This window comes from Pocillopora damicornis, chromosome 8, assembly GCF_964200805.1.
Source record: "Pocillopora damicornis chromosome 8, jaPocDami1.2, whole genome shotgun sequence".
NCBI lineage: Eukaryota > Metazoa > Cnidaria > Anthozoa > Scleractinia > Pocilloporidae > Pocillopora > Pocillopora damicornis.
In genome coordinates, this window is record NC_142677.1 from 6,967,057 (window position 1) to 6,984,897 (window position 17,841).

At 35.7% G+C, this 17,841-nt stretch overlaps 3 protein-coding genes across 4 annotated transcripts in view; 2 read left to right on the forward strand and 1 right to left on the reverse strand.

Moving 5' to 3' along the window:
- LOC113666120 (60S ribosome subunit biogenesis protein NIP7 homolog) overlaps nucleotides 1–5,744 on the reverse strand; it is a 39,362-nt gene extending 33,618 nt beyond the window's left edge. The window contains exons 1-5 of one of the 2 annotated variants that reach the window (XM_089214565.1): nucleotides 5,529–5,739; nucleotides 5,308–5,394; nucleotides 4,308–4,446; nucleotides 3,097–3,237; nucleotides 1,853–2,200 (exon numbers count right to left, since the gene is read on the reverse strand). In XM_089214565.1, coding sequence (XP_089070691.1) covers nucleotides 2,081–2,200; nucleotides 3,097–3,237; nucleotides 4,308–4,446; nucleotides 5,308–5,394; nucleotides 5,529–5,584 — 543 coding nt within the window. In that variant the 5' untranslated portion in view covers nucleotides 5,585–5,739 and the 3' untranslated portion in view covers nucleotides 1,853–2,080. Of the gene's footprint in view, nucleotides 1–1,852; nucleotides 2,201–3,096; nucleotides 3,238–4,307; nucleotides 4,447–5,307; nucleotides 5,395–5,528 lie in introns of those variants that run through there. The other variant, XM_089214566.1, reaches the window with a different exon arrangement.
- On the forward strand, nucleotides 5,727–11,312 carry LOC113666119 (uncharacterized). The gene is made up of 7 exons (XM_027181876.2): nucleotides 5,727–6,284; nucleotides 6,723–7,124; nucleotides 7,494–7,886; nucleotides 8,533–8,579; nucleotides 8,941–8,977; nucleotides 9,743–9,852; nucleotides 10,123–11,312. The coding sequence occupies exons 1-7, from the start codon at nucleotides 5,843–5,845 to the stop codon at nucleotides 10,213–10,215; spliced, it is 1,524 nt and encodes a 507-aa protein (XP_027037677.2). The 5' UTR covers nucleotides 5,727–5,842; the 3' UTR covers nucleotides 10,216–11,312.
- A 1,321-nt stretch (nucleotides 11,313–12,633) lies between these two features.
- LOC113666115 (cell division control protein 42 homolog) overlaps nucleotides 12,634–17,841 on the forward strand; it is a 7,598-nt gene continuing 2,390 nt past the window's right edge. Inside the window, exons 1-5 of the mRNA XM_027181874.2 lie at nucleotides 12,634–12,781; nucleotides 15,146–15,307; nucleotides 15,999–16,071; nucleotides 16,554–16,663; nucleotides 17,628–17,841. The exon at nucleotides 17,628–17,841 is cut by the window's right edge and continues 2,390 nt beyond it. Of these exons, the coding sequence (XP_027037675.1) occupies nucleotides 15,203–15,307; nucleotides 15,999–16,071; nucleotides 16,554–16,663; nucleotides 17,628–17,841 (502 nt within the window). The 5' untranslated portion in view covers nucleotides 12,634–12,781; nucleotides 15,146–15,202. The remainder of the gene's footprint in view (nucleotides 12,782–15,145; nucleotides 15,308–15,998; nucleotides 16,072–16,553; nucleotides 16,664–17,627) is intronic.

Here is a 17,841-nt window from a genome sequence, read left to right on the forward strand (position 1 = left end):
GTATGGTTTAGAAGCTCGCTTACCCATTCCCAAGTCGATGTGACGCACACCAATGACAACTTGTGGTTCATCTATGCCCGGTTCCTCCAACACTCTACCTAATCGAGCGGCGTGAATTCCTTCGACCTTCCTAGCTCTGCTTATTTCTTCCATCAACGCTTCTTCTTTCTGTTTTTTTTTTTGCGCGGTCGATGCGTAGGCTTTCTTCGTACTTTTCATCTTGCGTCTCTTTGAGTTGGGCCCGTTCTTGCGAGCTTCCTAAAAGCCTGGAGTTCCTCACCTCGGAGTACGACTCTCCTACTTTCGTCTCCTCCAATAGAAGTTCTTTTCTTTTTGTTTTCAGATACAGGCGAACACGGGAAAGCTTGTAGAGATTGAAATATGACTGAAGGGAGAATTCGGTCTCTTTCCCTTCAGGGGTAATAAGCTTATCAATCTTCTCACCGTTAAAGTTAGCTGGATCGTAATCCATTTCAAGCCATCTTCCAAACGCGGATCCTCCTCGAGTTGCGAGCCTCGTCAATAATTTTGGACGTCCTGCTGATCCCAGGCAACGAAATTGACCTCTTTTCACTCCCAGTAGATTGTCTTACTGCGAGGTATCTTCCCTTCTCCTCCAAGAAATGCAGCCAGCCAATTTGGAACTTTCGCCATCGTGGCTTAACGTTGGAACTAGAGGAAGCTATTTTGCTCTCCGACGCAGAACCCTTGGCACGTGATCCCTCAGTTTATCTCAGTTTTTGAATTAAATGTTGTTTTCTCTTCTCCATGTCCTTATTTTTCCTCTTTTTTTTCTTTCTCTCTCACAAAACAGACCGAGAGCGCTCAGGTCGCCTTTTGTCTTAAACCCCAGTTCAGGGCAATATATCACAGCAGAACCGTCCATCTTAAATAAGAATACATAACCGTTAATAATAACGAAAACGAGGACGATAATTATAATGTACTCACAACATGATTTTCAAAATTTCCACAATCATATTGCTTCCGTACTTAACGTAAAAAAGGAAATAGAGCATAAAATCAAGGAGTTCGTGACGAGTCTAGCCTCTACACGCTGGGGGTTTTTAAGGGATCGCGTTACATTCTTCTCCACAACTATAATACCGTAAGGGGATCTCTAACGTGTCACGCAATCGTTCCGAAAAAAAAAATCCTTTCATTCTGTACTTGTTCTTTTGATTTTTTTCCTCGGCAATTCAATCGCAAACTCTCGTGGTGAGCGTAGTTACTTAAGAGCCCTACTAAGCTAGTATATCTGGGTGTTCAGTGCTTTTAATTCATATTAATCATGTTTACAAAGCGACTGCTATGATAAGAAAATTGTGCAACACCTTTCGCCATTAAACTGATAACAAATCCATTGTAGATTTACGAGTTCGTTTACTCCTTACGCTTCATCATTATTTTTACAAAATGAATACTGCATTTCAAATATTTGTGGATCAACTTAACTCCTGCCTGAAAACCTTCAGCCAGAGGTGACCGTTAAAAACTAATTGGTTAAAGTTCAGTACGTTATATACAGCCATCATTCTCACCTTTTGTTCCCGAAACCTGACAACAACGTTCTCGTCGACACGTCTACCTTCTAGAAATTTAAAAACTGCAACTTTTGACCTCAATACATACCTTCCCAATTGTGACAGCCATTGTCGTCCTTTGAAACAACATGCGTGACAGCCGATTACGTGACCTAACGAGTACTCATTTATCGCGCGATATTTTGATTTTATCGCGCGATAAAAAAAATGTGGCATGTCCTCTATGGGCCACCGTATCAAACTCCTATGGTACCCGCGTAGATTGAGGCTAGGCGGGGGATAAGTTTCTACAGAGGGCTTGATTTAAATTGTTTTCAAGTGATTTTTTTATTCATGAACAAACAATATAACATTTTTTAAGACAGTGGTAGCATCCTACAAAATAAATATTGAAACACACGTTTGTCCTGATTATTGCATTGACCGCAATAAGCTATTTCTTCACTTAATTTTTAGCTACAGTTCATTTTTATTACAATTCCAAATAAAAGATAAAAATGCCTGAAAACTGATCTTTTATTGGTCTCAGTATTTTGTTATATCAAAGTGTCCTCAGATCTCAGGTATTCCCCAACATCAGCTTGATGGAAACAAATGATATCTGTAGGATTTGCTCGGCGACAATCTTGTGTTGAACGAGACGTGGCACCAAAACCCTGAAAAATAGAAAAAAATCAGGAAGTGCAGCTATTTCAAGAGATTTCCCCATTCTTTGAGAGGGAAGTACTCAAAAAAAATTATTAGGTGTATTTAAAGTTTTGAATAAATCGTTTTTGTCTCACGGAATGTTTTCTTTATTACTAAATCTACTTTTGGGACAAGTGCCACATCATATGAGCCTTGTAGATGGCCCAGCATACTTATTTTCCTGGGGATCAAATGATTGCAACTTGAAAATTTTGCATTGCGGCACTCCTTGGGGTCATAGTGCAAGACAGAGAATAGCACTTTAAAGTCAAAATGGTAGCTTTCAGACCATTATGAAGAAACTACAAAAATTCCCTAACACAAACATGCTCTACACAAAAATGCCCTAATCATGTTTGATGCACCTTTGGTGAGTGAAATTAGTAGGAGCCACACCTATACAAGTGAATTTAAAGGTTTCTAACAATCACTCCTCTCCTCTCTATATGGATTCAGTGATCCCCTTCCCCCGCCACATGGGCTTATATTCAAGGGAAGACCATCTGACTACAAAATATAATGGGTAAGGATTTCCATATTTCTTATCCTTCTTATCCTCACAAGTCACTAACCCTTTACACCCTAACATCATTATGCTTTTCTCCATACTGTTCTCTATACATTTCCTAGGTTCTGATGAGGAGAATTTGTAAAACCATCAAGAGCTTTATTGGTTGCTAATCATTTCCTTTTTTCTTGTGACTTAAACATTTGATTCAAGGGATAAATTGTTAAGAGAAATTAGAACCTTGTCACTCTTTAAAGGGTTAACTGTGCTATATTTTCACATGTTTAGAGAAATTCCATCCCATTTTGATACATGCATACAAAATCTCCCTGCAAGATGACATTCTTTTTCACTCACCAGTGGAAGGTCATTCATAGAGTATACAATAACTCCTTGGTACTGTGGCGTGTTTTCTGTTATCCTCCCAAGGCCTGACTTCAAAACATGATTCCCATAGAGAAAAGACTGCTCTCCTGCTGGCTTCACCCAAATTTTATACTAAAAATGAAGAGTATAACCATCTTCATTCCAATACATACATTCCAATGTATGAAAACTATATTCACTATAAATACAATGGAACCCTGTCTTATGGCCACCTTTGGTAATACAGTCACCTCATCTATGGCCATTATTTCACCGCTGGGAAAATGGCCATAGATTTTTGTATATATAAAAAAAAACACTTGTTAATGGCCACATTTAGAGTCCCAAACAGAAGAATTCTTTATAATTTCATCCCACTAAATTAAGAAAACAAAAATGCCTGAAACATGTCAATTTCATTGATCTCTGTCATTTACTAATCAGACAGCCAATTAATTTTACAAAGTAAGCAATGCTCCTCCCTGTTTTCATTACAAACATGATGAAAGGATTATTGCAATTATGAAGTTTGATCCTGCCCCAATAAGACATCCATCCTTTTAACCCTTTAACTCCCAGAATTGAATAAAATGTGACACCCCCCCCCCCCAATAAAAATCCATATGTAATCCAGCAAACATGCAATGAGAATAATAAGTAAAGTAAAAAAGTAAAAAACTTTATTCACACAGGGTAGCCCATTCAGCTCTAAGGCTGGTATCCATAGGGGCCCTGTTTCTTAAAAATAATTTACATCAAAATTCTCAATTATATATATACATGACTAGAATTTTAAAACTACATTAACAGCCTAAGACTACAAAGCCAAAACACAATTAAGACCTAAAATAGTAGATAAAATATCAACGTTAAGATAAAAAGAAATGTCTTGCTCGGTGGCGAGAAGAAAATAAAACTTATCAGGTTAAAGTTGTTATCTTGATCTAACACTAAATTCTCATGACTAATTTGGAAGGAAATGTGTGGAAGCTAGAGGGGAGAATTAACTATCAGATTTTGGGAGTTAAAGGGTTAATGTGGCCAATTCATTTGCACCCATTGGTGACTGTCCTCATAGGTTTCCACTGTACAATCTTTTTTGAGAGCCCAAAGAAGTACATGATTTCATGTAACATGTTACAGCTAATAATAACAAATATATATCACCTCTTATTATGTGAACTGCGGTGGTAATTACTTACCTTGGCATATGGTGCCATGAAATCAAGTGCTGTAATGTGAAGTCTGAATTTTCTTGTCTTTGTAAACTTCCCAATACATGTTCCAATACTTATTAGGTTTTCTCTGGCTATATTTGTGGCTTTTCTCATGATTTCTTCACTGAAAATGAAAATAAATTACAACTATGAGTCAACAATTTAGAAACACTTGGAACTGTTAGAGTATTTTGACATAAGCATCCTTGTTTTTGAAGAACAGGAATATAAGACAGACCTCTCCCTTTTCTTTTAATAAAGAATAAAAGGAATATTTCAACTGAGCAGACAGCCACAAACATAACTTAGTAGGTAGTGATTTTCTTACCACTGGTTTCTATTTCTGAAAAGCTTTAACACTTGTGAAGTCTTGCTCATGCATGCATGCATGTACATTGGTGACTGACATGACTCAGTCACCAAATAATTATTTTTCTTTACACAACTCAATCATGACTTGATGCACTAGTCAGCCTACAAATTATCAGACCTCTTTATTTTGTCAGTTCAAATATAATCAATTTTCAACAAGACGCATGAAGGAAGTACGGTATACGGTATAGTAACTTATACTTTATCCTTTTCGTTGATGATTCAAAAGTAGCTAGGCCAAGTCTTCTCTATAGAGAGTTTGATTTTCCAAGTGTACTGCACCAAATAAAACCCAAATGAGTTCCTGGGGTTAGTAATCATGGAAATGTACGTAAAAAAGTAAGATACCCTGCTGCTTGGTTCAAAAAAATTATCCTTTACTACATAGGAACCAGACTGTGGATTTAAACAAAGGAAACCTTCCTGATCTTCCATCTGCAGCTATTTATCACCAAAAAAATTAAATTTCAAACCACTTGTGCCATACAGCTTTCAGTAAGTAAAAATATATTATCAATATTATCTTGGCTATGGCCACAAACAAAAACTGTTCATGTGCTTAATAAATATGAGCGTTGCTCTTTTTTGTTGTCCTAACGCGTCATCTACTTACCTTACATAGTAGACTCGGTCATCATGCAATCTAAAACAATAATTTCCATCTGGTCTGTCGATGAGAAGTTTTATATTATCCCCAATACTACAAAATGAAAATATATACACAGTTAGCATCGTCATATTACGGCCACAGGAGTAAACCTCTTTTTAAACCTTACTTTGTGATGGGATAATTAAATTAATCACGAAGGTACAAATTAAAAAGGGTGTACTCACTATTTTGCCAGCTTTTCAAATACACTTTGGGTTTCTTCCTCTGTTAAAGGCCTCATTCCAAACTGTTTATTTCTTGCACGAATATTCACGTGGATATCTAGTTTTCTTTCTCTTTTTCGTGAGAGTAGATTGGTCAGCGGTTAAACCAAAAGCCAGGTTACATGAAGTCCCCATAGCAACGATGTTTAAAGTTCCTCAAATTCCAAAACAGTGACTATAACTCCGGGCTGACTTTTGGCGATTTGTGGAAAATTAATTAATCGCGACACTTTAATTCAAACAACTCAAGTTTAAAAACATTGGCGGATGGTATCATGATTCCTCTAGAAAGTACAACAGCTATTTTGCCCAGGATGCCAACAGGACGGACAATATCTGGCGATTTCCCCTTGACAATCATCAAACCTCCAATTGTTGATGTCAGATGTAGAGCAAGTCCATCGGCAATTTCCAGTCCTATCATCCGTCTTTTGCGAAGTAGAAATCAAAGAAGGAATAGCTCAGCATCGTCTGTACATAGTAACTGCAGTAGAAGGACCGAATACGAGGAGTTCTTGCCGGAGAGAGTTGAGGTTGTTGAAGTAGAAAATGGTGCACCGCAAAATATGCAAATCAAGTCAGTATTCCGCGCGCATAAACAAAGTTGTTGCACTTCGCCTGATAACATTTGCAACTGTCACGCGATTTCTTCCAGGCGAGGTAGTTTAATTTCATCTGCTACAGAACGCCGTATAAACTCACAGGACGAACCATTTGGTAAGGAAAACAAGTTTATTTTGCTGCCAAAGTACAGCTTATTGCATTTGATCTTACTACCGGTAATGATTGAATTAACAGATCTCCCAACTAACCGCCATTCGTTGCTTCAAATGCCAGTTATGAGAATTTAGTCTTTTCACGTTTATCAGGGTGTTGACTATCCTACTTCATTACTGAGCTGATTATCACAAATATGTTGATACTTGAAGTTTAAGCAGCTCTGTTAACCTGCAACTCCCATGATCCCATTGTTAATCCTCCCCTCTGCCTGCTTCACATTGTCTTGTAAATTGGTTGGGAGAATTTACTGTTAGATCAACATAACTTCTACCTGATACGTTTTAGGATTCTCATCACCTATTTGCTGGATGATGTTTTGATACTGACAGAAGAAGTTACATGGTATCAAGAATTAATGGATATTATTGATTTCAGGTGTTAGTAAAATCAATCAGGATGAAAAAGAACTACTGCCATTAGGAACATCAGCTGTAAAAATCAAAGAAAATGAAAACAATCATGAAAGGCAAATCAAAGAAAATGAAAACTTTCAACTGATAGAAAGGAAACTAAATAACAGTGATCCTGTGGTAGATGAGAAAAACAATACTTGTGACTTTGCTGAAGTGGAGAATATTAAACAAGATGATAATGCTGTTGAGATGGAAATCAAACAGAATGAGGAGAGTGTATGTGAAAAGACAAACAAAAGAAGTAGAAAAAAGTGGAGAAAATCAAAATCACCCAGGAAAAGAAAGAACCCATTAAAAAAAGGTTCAGGAGGGTTTGGATTATTTACCAGACTTGCCAACCCAAATAAACAAAAGAAGCACCCAGGTATTATTCAATATGTCATTTAGTGCTTAAACTAGTCTTCATAGCTTTACCCTGGAAAACTTTGTTGTAGATCAAGTAATTTTCAAGAGTTAAGCAGGAACGGTTGTGAGGGTTGAATAGCTGTCATAGTAAGTAGTTACTGAGGAAATTGCAAGTTTGGCTATGAAAATCAGTTACAAGATGTTGCCAGCTGCAGGGATATTAGTTTCTAGACTGGATCTGCAGTTGTGCAATTTTGTCTCTGTTGCAATGAATTACCCTGATTTTGTTTTGGTTGTTAAAACTTCTTTCTACATTTAGTTTTCAACTAATTAAATCACTGTTTTATTTGAGACTTAGGACTGACTTCAGTCATGTTCTAAATTACAGGTCTTCAATTAAATTCCAGAGAAGAAATAACAAGGACAAATTCTCACCAATCAAAAGACAATTCCGCAAAATACTTAAGCATACAAAAACTTCATGCAACTTATGCACCAAAGAAAGGCAACAAGAGTAATTCTAGTGAAAAGAACGCTGGTGACAGAATCCTTTTGCCTAAAGTACCCAACACCAATTTACCTAATACATCAAGTTCAAGCATGCTTTCTCCAAGGAAACAACAACAAGAATTGGAAAATACCTCTTTATTTTCTCCTTTGTCATCACCATGGAAATTATGGAACTCTGAAGATAATAGAGTGAAGAAGATCTACTTATCTGAAGCACACTCAGGAATGATAACAGGAGTACCATGTGCTCCACCGTGCACACCTTCAGCTGGCGAGTATTAAATAATATTTAGTATAATAATTCTACTAAACAGTGTACTATCAAAAGTTCTCTAATCTGATTGGCTACTCCTTATCTTTTAACATATGCATTCCAATTTTCAGTGCTTCTCCTCAGTAACAGTTAATATCAAATGTGGCAAGAACGGAAAAGTGGCATCTATGGCACAGCTGATTATGAGTGTATTACTACTTGTTCTGACTGCATGCGAATTATATACACTATATATATATAAATTCTATAATTTAATCCAAACTAAAGCAAATGAATGATAGTACAATAGCACGAGGATTAAACTAAAAACAAATCTTAATTTTTGCAATTAATTGATCTGACATTCAACCGGTCACCCAATCAGTTACTTAACCATTCAATTGGTTACCAAATAATCAAGTAAATTTAGCTGGGTGCTGATTTTTAAAACAAAAGTGTAAGTACCAATGTCTGTATTTACTCAGTTAAGCACTCCATGCCCTTATTAATTCTTGGATCTTGAGAGTGTGGGCTTATTTGACCCTTGACACTTATTTACACCCACAGGATGGACATTTGATCGAGGTTGGGCACTTAATTAATTTAAAAATGGTGGTTGAATCTTTTATAATCTATTAGCATCTGTTGTCTTGTTGTGTTTTAGATGAATTAAAGAAAGTGGAATATATTCCTTCACTGTCAGATGTAAAGGTAAATTTCTGTATTAACTAATAGCATCTTTTAAATGCATATCAGCTATATTTATACTGCTAAAAAAGGTTGAAAATAGTAATCATGGCAAATGTACTTTCAAAGATGTACAATTGTTGGCCTTACAAGGTTGTCACTTCCAATGTAAATGTGGCTAAGTGCCTGTAAAAGACTGCCGTATGAAGTGTTGCAATCCATCACAAAATGACTAAATTGTGAGACAAACAATTTCACTTCATTACAAATTACATTTAATATTAGGTCAAAGTTGTCCAATACCAGAACCCATGTTATATGTTGTAGTTTTTTCTTAAATGGTGTCTAAAATGAACACTTGTATCTATTGTTTTTGTTATTCCAGAGTCAAAGAGTAGTTAAAACAAGACTGATAACAATAGGTAAGTGAACAACCACTTCAATGACAGATCAATCATGAATGAGTTTCAAAAGATGGGAAACATGGTAACTGTTATTTTAACCCATTCATTATTAAATTTCCTTTCTTTCTATTGGAAACCTTTTAGAAAATCAGAGACAGTTATCATGCAATAACCCCTGTCTACATCAATAATTGTCCTCTGATTATTTGCCTTGGAAAGAATCCAAACCAGTGGAAAAAGCCAGCTCAAGAGTTTCAATTTTTCATGTTGTCCTTTGCTCTGGAAAGTAAAAAAAAAAATGTAATTTAGAGATTTGCTGTCAATGTGCAATATGAAAATTTATGGGAAGTTATAAAATAAATAAAATTCCTTTTTGCCTGGTGGTATTTTGGCTGATAGTGTTCCTGGTTGAGAAATTGTCTTCAAAATTTCACATTTGCACTCGTAACTTTGCTTCTGGGCAAACTATTCATTTCTCTGACAATATCTCAGCCATGGACATTACCAGCCAACGTACCAGCTGCCTAATGGGGTTTATCTACTTGTAAATAAATCAAAACTGATTTTTATTGGACGGTGTATTCATTTAAAGTTTGGCTTGAGTCTGGCATGCAGCCACTGTTGAATGATTCTTTTTGTAGAGAGCTCGTGTTTAGTGCTTTACATATTATACTCTGTGCACAGTGTACCCATCAGCAAAAAACTGCTAGATGTGCCCTTTATATCTGACACATGCTCATTTGTCAAAACTGTCTTTTTCTAAAAGTGTATTTTTTGTTTTAGGAAATAAACTGAGAGCTGAAGAACAAAAAAGGAAAGAGAAGGCCGCAAAAGAAGAGCAGAAAAGAGCTTATGGTGCAATTTTACAACTTAAACAAAGGCAGAGAGCTGAGGTACTGTTATTTAATATTAACGTCAACCTATGCTATGTAACATAAAACAATGACACCATACATTATAACTGCTGACCTGTCATGGCCCAGAAAGTATCCATAACCTTTGTTGCTGTTTAAGAAACTTAATTTTAGAATACCATAATTTGGTGTGGGGCTTCTTTCAACATTTGAAGAAGTTTCAGAACAATGGATGGCTGCTTCAATCTTGATATGAACTATAGAATATATAAATTTAAATGAAATATGTTGTCTTCCTCATTTCCACAGATTTATGCCTTAAATAAGGTGATGACTGAACTAGAGAATGAGAACTTCAGAAAATTCATGGAAGAACATTCAGCAGATACACTTCCTGTGTGATGATAATAACATAAACTAGACTCTCTCAAATCATGAGCCAACCTGTTCTCTACGTTAACTAACAAAAGATATTCTCACTTCAAGTTATTAGTTTAAGTAATGAAAATTTTTATGGTCAATGTGGATGGAAGAAATAGATATGGCTAAACATAAACGCCTAAACTCCACAATTTTTTACTTTGCAAAGATAAATACTGAAAAAAAAATTATAGATAATAATGCTGTCTATCAGACAAAGGAAATATGCATTTTAGTAGCTCAATATTTATTTTTTGGTTGGTATTATTTGATATTGATGAGACTGTTTTGTAAGTTTTCCCTTTTTTTTATTTAATTAAGATCTTACTATTTACTACACTATAACAATAACCATGATGATATTTTTCTAGGTAGTTGTAAAAAAGATACTACTTCAACAGAGATGATTGTCACAATAGTAGTTAATTTTACAATTTTCATGGGATAACAATGCCTTTCATTATTTTTTAATGAAAATGTGTGCAAATATACTTATTATGTAAACATCTGTGTTAACCCTTAAACTCCCAAGGTCTCATTTGTAATTATTCTTACTGTTTGTCATACAGTTCTTGTAATGTTAGTTAGGAGAATTTGGTATTGGATCAAGTTATAATCCCCTTACTGATATTTTTCTTTATTCTCATCACTTGTCTGCTTGATATTGTATTGATATTGTAAGGAGAAAATCTGCCTTAAACAAAAAGTGCATCATCAAGAAGTTGATGAAACTCACTTTCTTCTTAACCAACTCATACACAATCCAAACGGGTTTTTTTTTCCATGCATTTGTATTTTCTATAAATACTATTCATAGATATTTTTAATTGCTGGCAAAAGTGAAACTCAACAGATGCTTTCTCTGAAGAGTTTTGTTTTCAATAGTAACATTTGCGGTGTTATTAAATAGTGCAATTGCTGTAAGTTGTTAGAAAGTCCAAATACAGGTTGGAGAGACACATGCACATGTATCACTTACTTAATATCTATCCCCATAGTAATGTGTATATTTTCACCTTGACTTATCAGGTCATCAATTGTCTGTCATTTCATTATCAGATTAAAATATCTCATAGTGACAGGGAAGTGGTGTATTGATCAAATATCCAAGGCCCAGTTCAGATGTTGTGCTTCTGCCAAGTGACAAAAGGACAGTAGAGGCACAGCATCTGAATCAAACTTTTTAATTAAGTCCTGGAAAGTAATTAAGTTTGACAAACTCTGCTGTGCTACACGGCTCAGTGATTCAGACGTTGTTCCCTTGCTGTGCCAAACAAAATTCTTAAATTATACTAATGCATTTTGGCAAGATTGTGTTACCATGGGAGAGTCACAAAAATAATTCTCCCTTAGTAAATGCTGAATTTTGAACTACATTAACCTGACGTCTGAATCAGAGTCGTGCTTTCCCCTTGCTATAGTTGAACCTTATTAAAATTAAGTTTTGCTTGGCAGAGGCACAACATCTGAACTGGGCCGAAACTAACCTATTTAATTATTAATTCATGTGTCTAAGTTCCTCGCATGTTTTCTTCTACTTTTTCATTCTTTGTTACACAGTTGGAAAACAATTCTTACTAATATCTAAGTTAAATTTTAAGTTTTGATCCCCTTCTGTCAAGAAGATAATTAATCTGAGGATGATAACATAGCATTTTACATTTTATGTTCCTGAAAAAGAAGGAGGCTTCACCATTGTTAGAGTCAAATTTTCAACCCTGCCGTTGGCTTTAAAAACAAAACACAGAGAAAAATATTTTTTTATGTTTGACAGAAATATTGCTCTAGAAATTAATGACTACAGACAAAACTTAGGTCAATTCATTCCTGTTAGACAGTCAAATATTTATGGTTTCGGTTTTGCGACATTCAATATTCATTCACTTTCTGAAGACAGCAAACAAATACTAAATCATTATTTAATTATTAAAACAGACGAATATAACATCACTAATAGTGCGCAAGTTTCTGAAATTGGATCTTCAAAGCCAATTTACCATCGCTAGAAGCCCAAATTAAAATGGGTAATTTAAAAACCAATAATGGTAAATGTAAGGATTCTGCCAGGACGTGTTCTGCCAATATGCCTGAGGCACAAGGAATCGTTTTGCATTGGTGTGTATCTTTTAACTTATTTAAAGGACGCCAATTTAAGTGGTAATGGATTGTATTGATATCAAACGTACCTTGAAAATTTTACGATCCGAGTCAGTGGCTCAATGGCGTCAAAACCTGTCAATATTTGAAAACTTGGTAAATTTCATTCCAAATTCTATATTCCCGGGTAAATGTGAAAATTTTACTCGAATTTCTAAGAGACCACCTGATTGGGTAAAGTTTAGCTTAGTGGCCTGGCTGGCAAAAAAAAAACCAATCACTAAAGGTGTCATAACTTAACCATTCAAGCCTCGTTTGTGTGCTATCTTTACCAACGCCCCTGGGAAGTGATCAAAATATTACAACATAATTTGTGAATTTTACACAAGTTTTCAGGCCAAAGCTGGTTCGTGAGGCTTTCTGGTGCATAACAAGACGTTTTTGTTTTGTGGTAGGTATACCTTTTCTCGTACGTAAGACCTTCTTCACCTTTTTAGACATGAATTTGGAATTTGACTTTTGAAAGGTGCTTTAGTTTAATGGATCATCAGCGAAATTTATTTCATCTGCAGTGCATGCAGCAGTTTGTTTTTCTGCACAGCCGGTAATATTTGGCTGTGCTTTGGGGGATTCTTCTTATTTCGCATGGATTTGTAAGACAGAGGTTTCATTCGCGATCTAACGACTAATTCTTCAAATAATTTAGCTTGTGTTGATGTTGAAGTCTGATTACAGGCTTAGTCGTGTAACTCTGTAAGTCACAGACAGCACGATCTTTCATTCCAGAATACCTGATCATGATAATTCCTCTGTAAGTCTTAACATCTTAGCCCCAATAATCTTCCTGTGGCTTTTATCTTCATGGTCGCTCTACTTCTTTCATGTTTCCTCATCGGCTCATAATATCCTCCTTGATGTTAAATCATGCATGCATGTATTTGCAAGCTCGTCTTTAGAACCAGCTGCCTGAATGTATATTATACTAAGGAATTAACTTAGAATTGGCGCACTTATGGAAATTATTCACCCACTCTTTCAACACCTCATCACAAAGAAACCACACATTTTGCAGGCTCTAAGACTGTAATAAATTCTAATGGATCATGTGAACAATAATCAAGATTTCTTAAAAATTATGTAGAAAATTTTTAGAACTATCTTCTGTATTTGCAATGAACTCAACAATAGATCTACCTTCCAGCAGACTTTCTACCCTAGGTCTTCAATGAATAATGAATTATTTTAAAAAGCTCTACTTGTATATCACAGACAATAAACTATAGTCCCTTTTTTGACGATCCATGATAAATTGTGAAATTTTAGATCTGACTCTCATTTCTCTTGCTAAAATCAGTAAGTTTTTGAACACTTGATATTGTATGAAAAAAATAATTTTGTCAACTAGGAGATGTTGACTTTAATAAGCAAATTGTTTTGCCTAGATCTTTAAAAGTGAATGCTGAATTAATGTGTGACATTTCAGTGATAAAGAATCAAGTTATGATTTTTAAATGAAGATCCAAAGACTGAAAACTGTCATCATGTGGGGTGCTTTACACCACCCCCCATGTTACTCGCTCAAGAGTGCCAGTTAGTGTGAAAGAGCAAAAAAATAAAAGCAGGTGGCCAGATTATCTTCGATACCATTTTGTTACATCAGATAGGCGCAAAATACAGGGAAATATTCTGTTTAAGTGTTCTACGTGTACCATGAAGTTTGTACCAGCCTTTGAATTCAGAGGGTGAAATTGAGCCACCCTTTTTGGCCTGTTACTGGTAAATTATGCTTTCAATTCCACTCAAAACTGCTAAATGGCTGCTTAAGACTGAAATAATTTCTTGGCTGGTACCATTCATGTTGTTAAGTCAAACCTATTTTTGCTCTGACACAAAATTAATCCATTTTGGTTAGCAAACATCCATTATATGATATCTCAATAAAATCCCCAACCCTTTTATATTTGAGTTATATGTGCAGCCTGGAACTCAATGCAAGAAAATTGATACAGTTATATTTACAATGGATAACCTGAATGTTGCTCAAAATTAATGTCTTCTCTACTTGCATAATTGTCCAGTCATCCAAGGAGGTGACCAGACAAGACTTCTATATGATTGGGCATTGTCTGTTGATTGGCTGTTAAATTTCAAGCCCTGGCTGGTATACAAATTCTTACCAAAGTTACATCAATAATTTTGCAATTTTCAAAAGAATCAATAGTCTTTTTGCAATTGAAAGCAAACATATAATTAGTCTTCTGCCTCTAAACAATGTACCTAGGAATGCATCATTTGTGACTGTACATTTCTTTTTATTTTTTTTACTTTTTTGTGCTTAAAGTTTTCATTTAGTGATAAATCTAGATGATAATTGATTGAATTCAATCAGCTAGTGACCTTGAACTGCTCACACGGCTTGTGTTTTTTATCAGATTGTTAACAATCAAAACAATTCATAACAGTGTTGGGTTTTCACCAAAATTCAAATATCTTTGTTTGTAGAACCATGCAGAATACAAATGCTATAGGGAGAAATTCCATGTTAATCACTTTTGGGAGTTAAAGGGCAAAAAGAATAAAGTGTCATTACTCATTTTCTGGTTACTCTGTTAATTGTTTCTTTGTTACCCTGTTTAGTAATACCCTTGTCATAGAGGGAAGCCCAAGTAAAGGCCACTTACTTACTTACCTCTTGGTTATTTAATCATTCATCTGATGTATCTTGTTCTGGAAAGAAACAGGGCAAGGTCCATACAAGTATCTCTTCAATAGCTTTAATGGGTTTTTGATAAATATGTTTTCTGATTACATTTAGGGTATACTTCTGCATTAAAAACCCCACAAGTCTGAATATTGTTGTTGTGACAGCAGTATGCAGACCATAAAGTGTGTCGTAGTCGGTGATGGAGCTGTAGGAAAAACCTGTTTATTGATTTCCTACACAACAAATAAATTTCCAAGTGAATATGTACCCACGGTAAGTTTTCTTCTCTCATTATGGAGTTAAGCAGGTTGGATTAGAAATTTTGGAGTAGGTTTCTTTGCAATGTTGCTTAAACTTTGCTGTTCACTTGCTTAAAAAAAGTTGATATACAATTACAATGTGGGTTACAGCACTGTGCCAATACCAATACTCTACTGTGCAGACAGTTGCTGAGAATAGAGAAAAATATAAACTACTGGATAATGTGATATCTCTTGGTTAGCCTGTGCATTATTATCGGTCAATTTAGCAGGTCCTATTTCACTGTACCACTCACTAAATTCAAGCGTTTGAAATGTTCCCCCTCTATTTGAACCCAGAGATATAATGAAAATCTTTCTAACCCCATAATGTTGGGTGGCATTGTAAGTTACTGAACTTTGTTTTTTCCTCTTGGATTTATGGCCTGCACTTGGGCCAGAAATACCAATGGAAAAAACATGGTCTGTGACTTTCAGTACAGACCTGGAACCTGGTTAGTAAGAGGTTTTTCAATTTTTACATCAGACTCTCAGAACTGGGAGGTGAGAGGTTCTCATCCTTTAAACTGCCTCTCCCCTCCCTCCCCTCATTATTTTGATCAGGATGCTCTAATTGGCCTCCAAGCATTACATCATAAAGTTGTTTTGATGTTATTTTGGACAACCCATTGATGAACAACTTATCAGTCTTTGTTGTGTTCCAGGTGTTTGATAATTATGCAGTCACTGTTATGATTGGTGGGGAGCCATTCACATTAGGGTTGTTTGATACAGCAGGTAAGGTCTCTTTTAACCCTTTAACCCCAAGAGTGACCAGCATCTAATTTCTCCCTATGGTATCACCCTAGCATCAAATATCAACTGTTATGAGAATAGAGGAAATGATCACCAACCTAAAAAGCTGTTGATTTTTCAGCAAATTCTCCTTGATGGTATCATAGGAAATGTATAGGGAACAGTATAGAGAATAAGCACGCTGATGTTAGGGTGTAACTGGTTAAGCCTTCTGTCGTTCACTCTGACAAAGGGCAAACTCTTGAAACATCAACTTTAGAAACTCTTCATGTTGGCCAGTTTACATTACCAACTCAATTTTTCAAACCAAGTTATGGCATACCTTCTAAAAATCCTCACCAAGGCAGAACCACTGTTTCTTTATTCATTAGTCATATCAGCCTGAAACCCAAGTGAAAATTATGTAGACATTTTCACTCTTATTAATCATATCTAACATGCTTCCTCTTTTTTACTGTCTTTAGGCCAAGAGGATTATGACCGACTGAGACCTCTGTCCTACCCACAGACAGATGTATTCCTTGTTTGCTTTTCTGTAGTGTCACCATCTTCTTTTGAAAATGTCAAAGAAAAGGTACAATCTCTTTAGGAAGAAATTGTCACTAGACAAGGGTAATTTATAAAATATTTCAGATGATTAGCACATCCTCATTGGTTTGTGGGTGTATTTAGATGAGAGTATGTAAATGTGGTTGATATTGCCTATCTTCATTCGTCAAATTATTTTTAGCAATATATTTTTTAAAAGCAATAGAGGACTCTTTTTTGTATCGTGTTACATTTATCTGAATACTTGAGGATGGGAGAATTTTTGGAAGTTGTGCAAACCCAAGAGGCAGTCAAGGGTTTACTTAACTTTCTCAAATTCTCTTAAGCCTGCCTGTGTTTAGATAAGGCTATCTATCTTGCTAAATAAAAATTATGCATCTATCAATTTGAAGCTCAAGCATTTCCCCATTCCCCCCCTTTCCTGACAAACCCCTGGGCATTTGAACTTTTGAATATGGTTTGTTCAAATTCTTGCCCCATGAGGCAAAAGTTGTTTCAAATGCCCCACCCAAGTGCTGCATTTGATGGTAAATTTTTTGTAGGCAAAATTAGAGACCAGGACTTTCACATTGATCAAGCTTCAAAACCTAGACCTTGTAGATCTTTTCTTTTGAGCCATTTGCAAGCAAGAGTAAACTATTTACCTTTAAACACCTCCATGTTTAAGGATGTAACACTTGTATTTTGTTAGAAAGATTTGACACTTCCGGTTCAAATTTCCCACCCTAGCCAGGCAAGGTTTTAATTCCCCACCACCAGGGGCATAGACAATGATCAAATGACCAGGGGCATAGACAATGATCAAATGCCCCTGTGTTGCCCAGATGGGGATGTTGAAGCTTTGAATTGATTGCTGCATTCTGATGTTTGTTTTTTGATCAGTGATGAAAGTTGTCAACCAATTCAGTTGAAGGTTTTAAAAAAAAATTTACTGCTACTCTTAACTTAAGATGTGTCAGCAAACTCAAAGTTATTTTACTCTTTTTTAGTGGGTTCCTGAAATCACCCATCATTGTCCTAAGACTCCTTTTCTTCTTGTTGGTACACAAGTTGACTTGCGGGATGACGCAGGAACAATAGAAAAACTGACCAAGAACAAACAGAAACCCATAGCAGTTGAGGGTGCTGAGAAGTTAACACGAGAGCTAAAAGCTGTTAAATATGTTGAGTGTTCAGCCCTGACTCAGAAAGGCCTGAAGAATG

Bases quoted from the DNA above. Each gene is read 5' to 3' on its own strand.
- LOC113666119 (XM_027181876.2), top strand. From the start codon at position 5,843: ATGATTCCTCTAGAAAGTACAACAGCTATTTTGCCCAGGATGCCAACA. The intron at 7,125-7,493 runs GTATTATTCAAT...TCTAAATTACAG, and splicing joins TAAACAAAAGAAGCACCCAG to GTCTTCAATTAAATTCCAGA. The intron at 9,853-10,122 runs GTACTGTTATTT...TCATTTCCACAG, and splicing joins AACAAAGGCAGAGAGCTGAG to ATTTATGCCTTAAATAAGGT.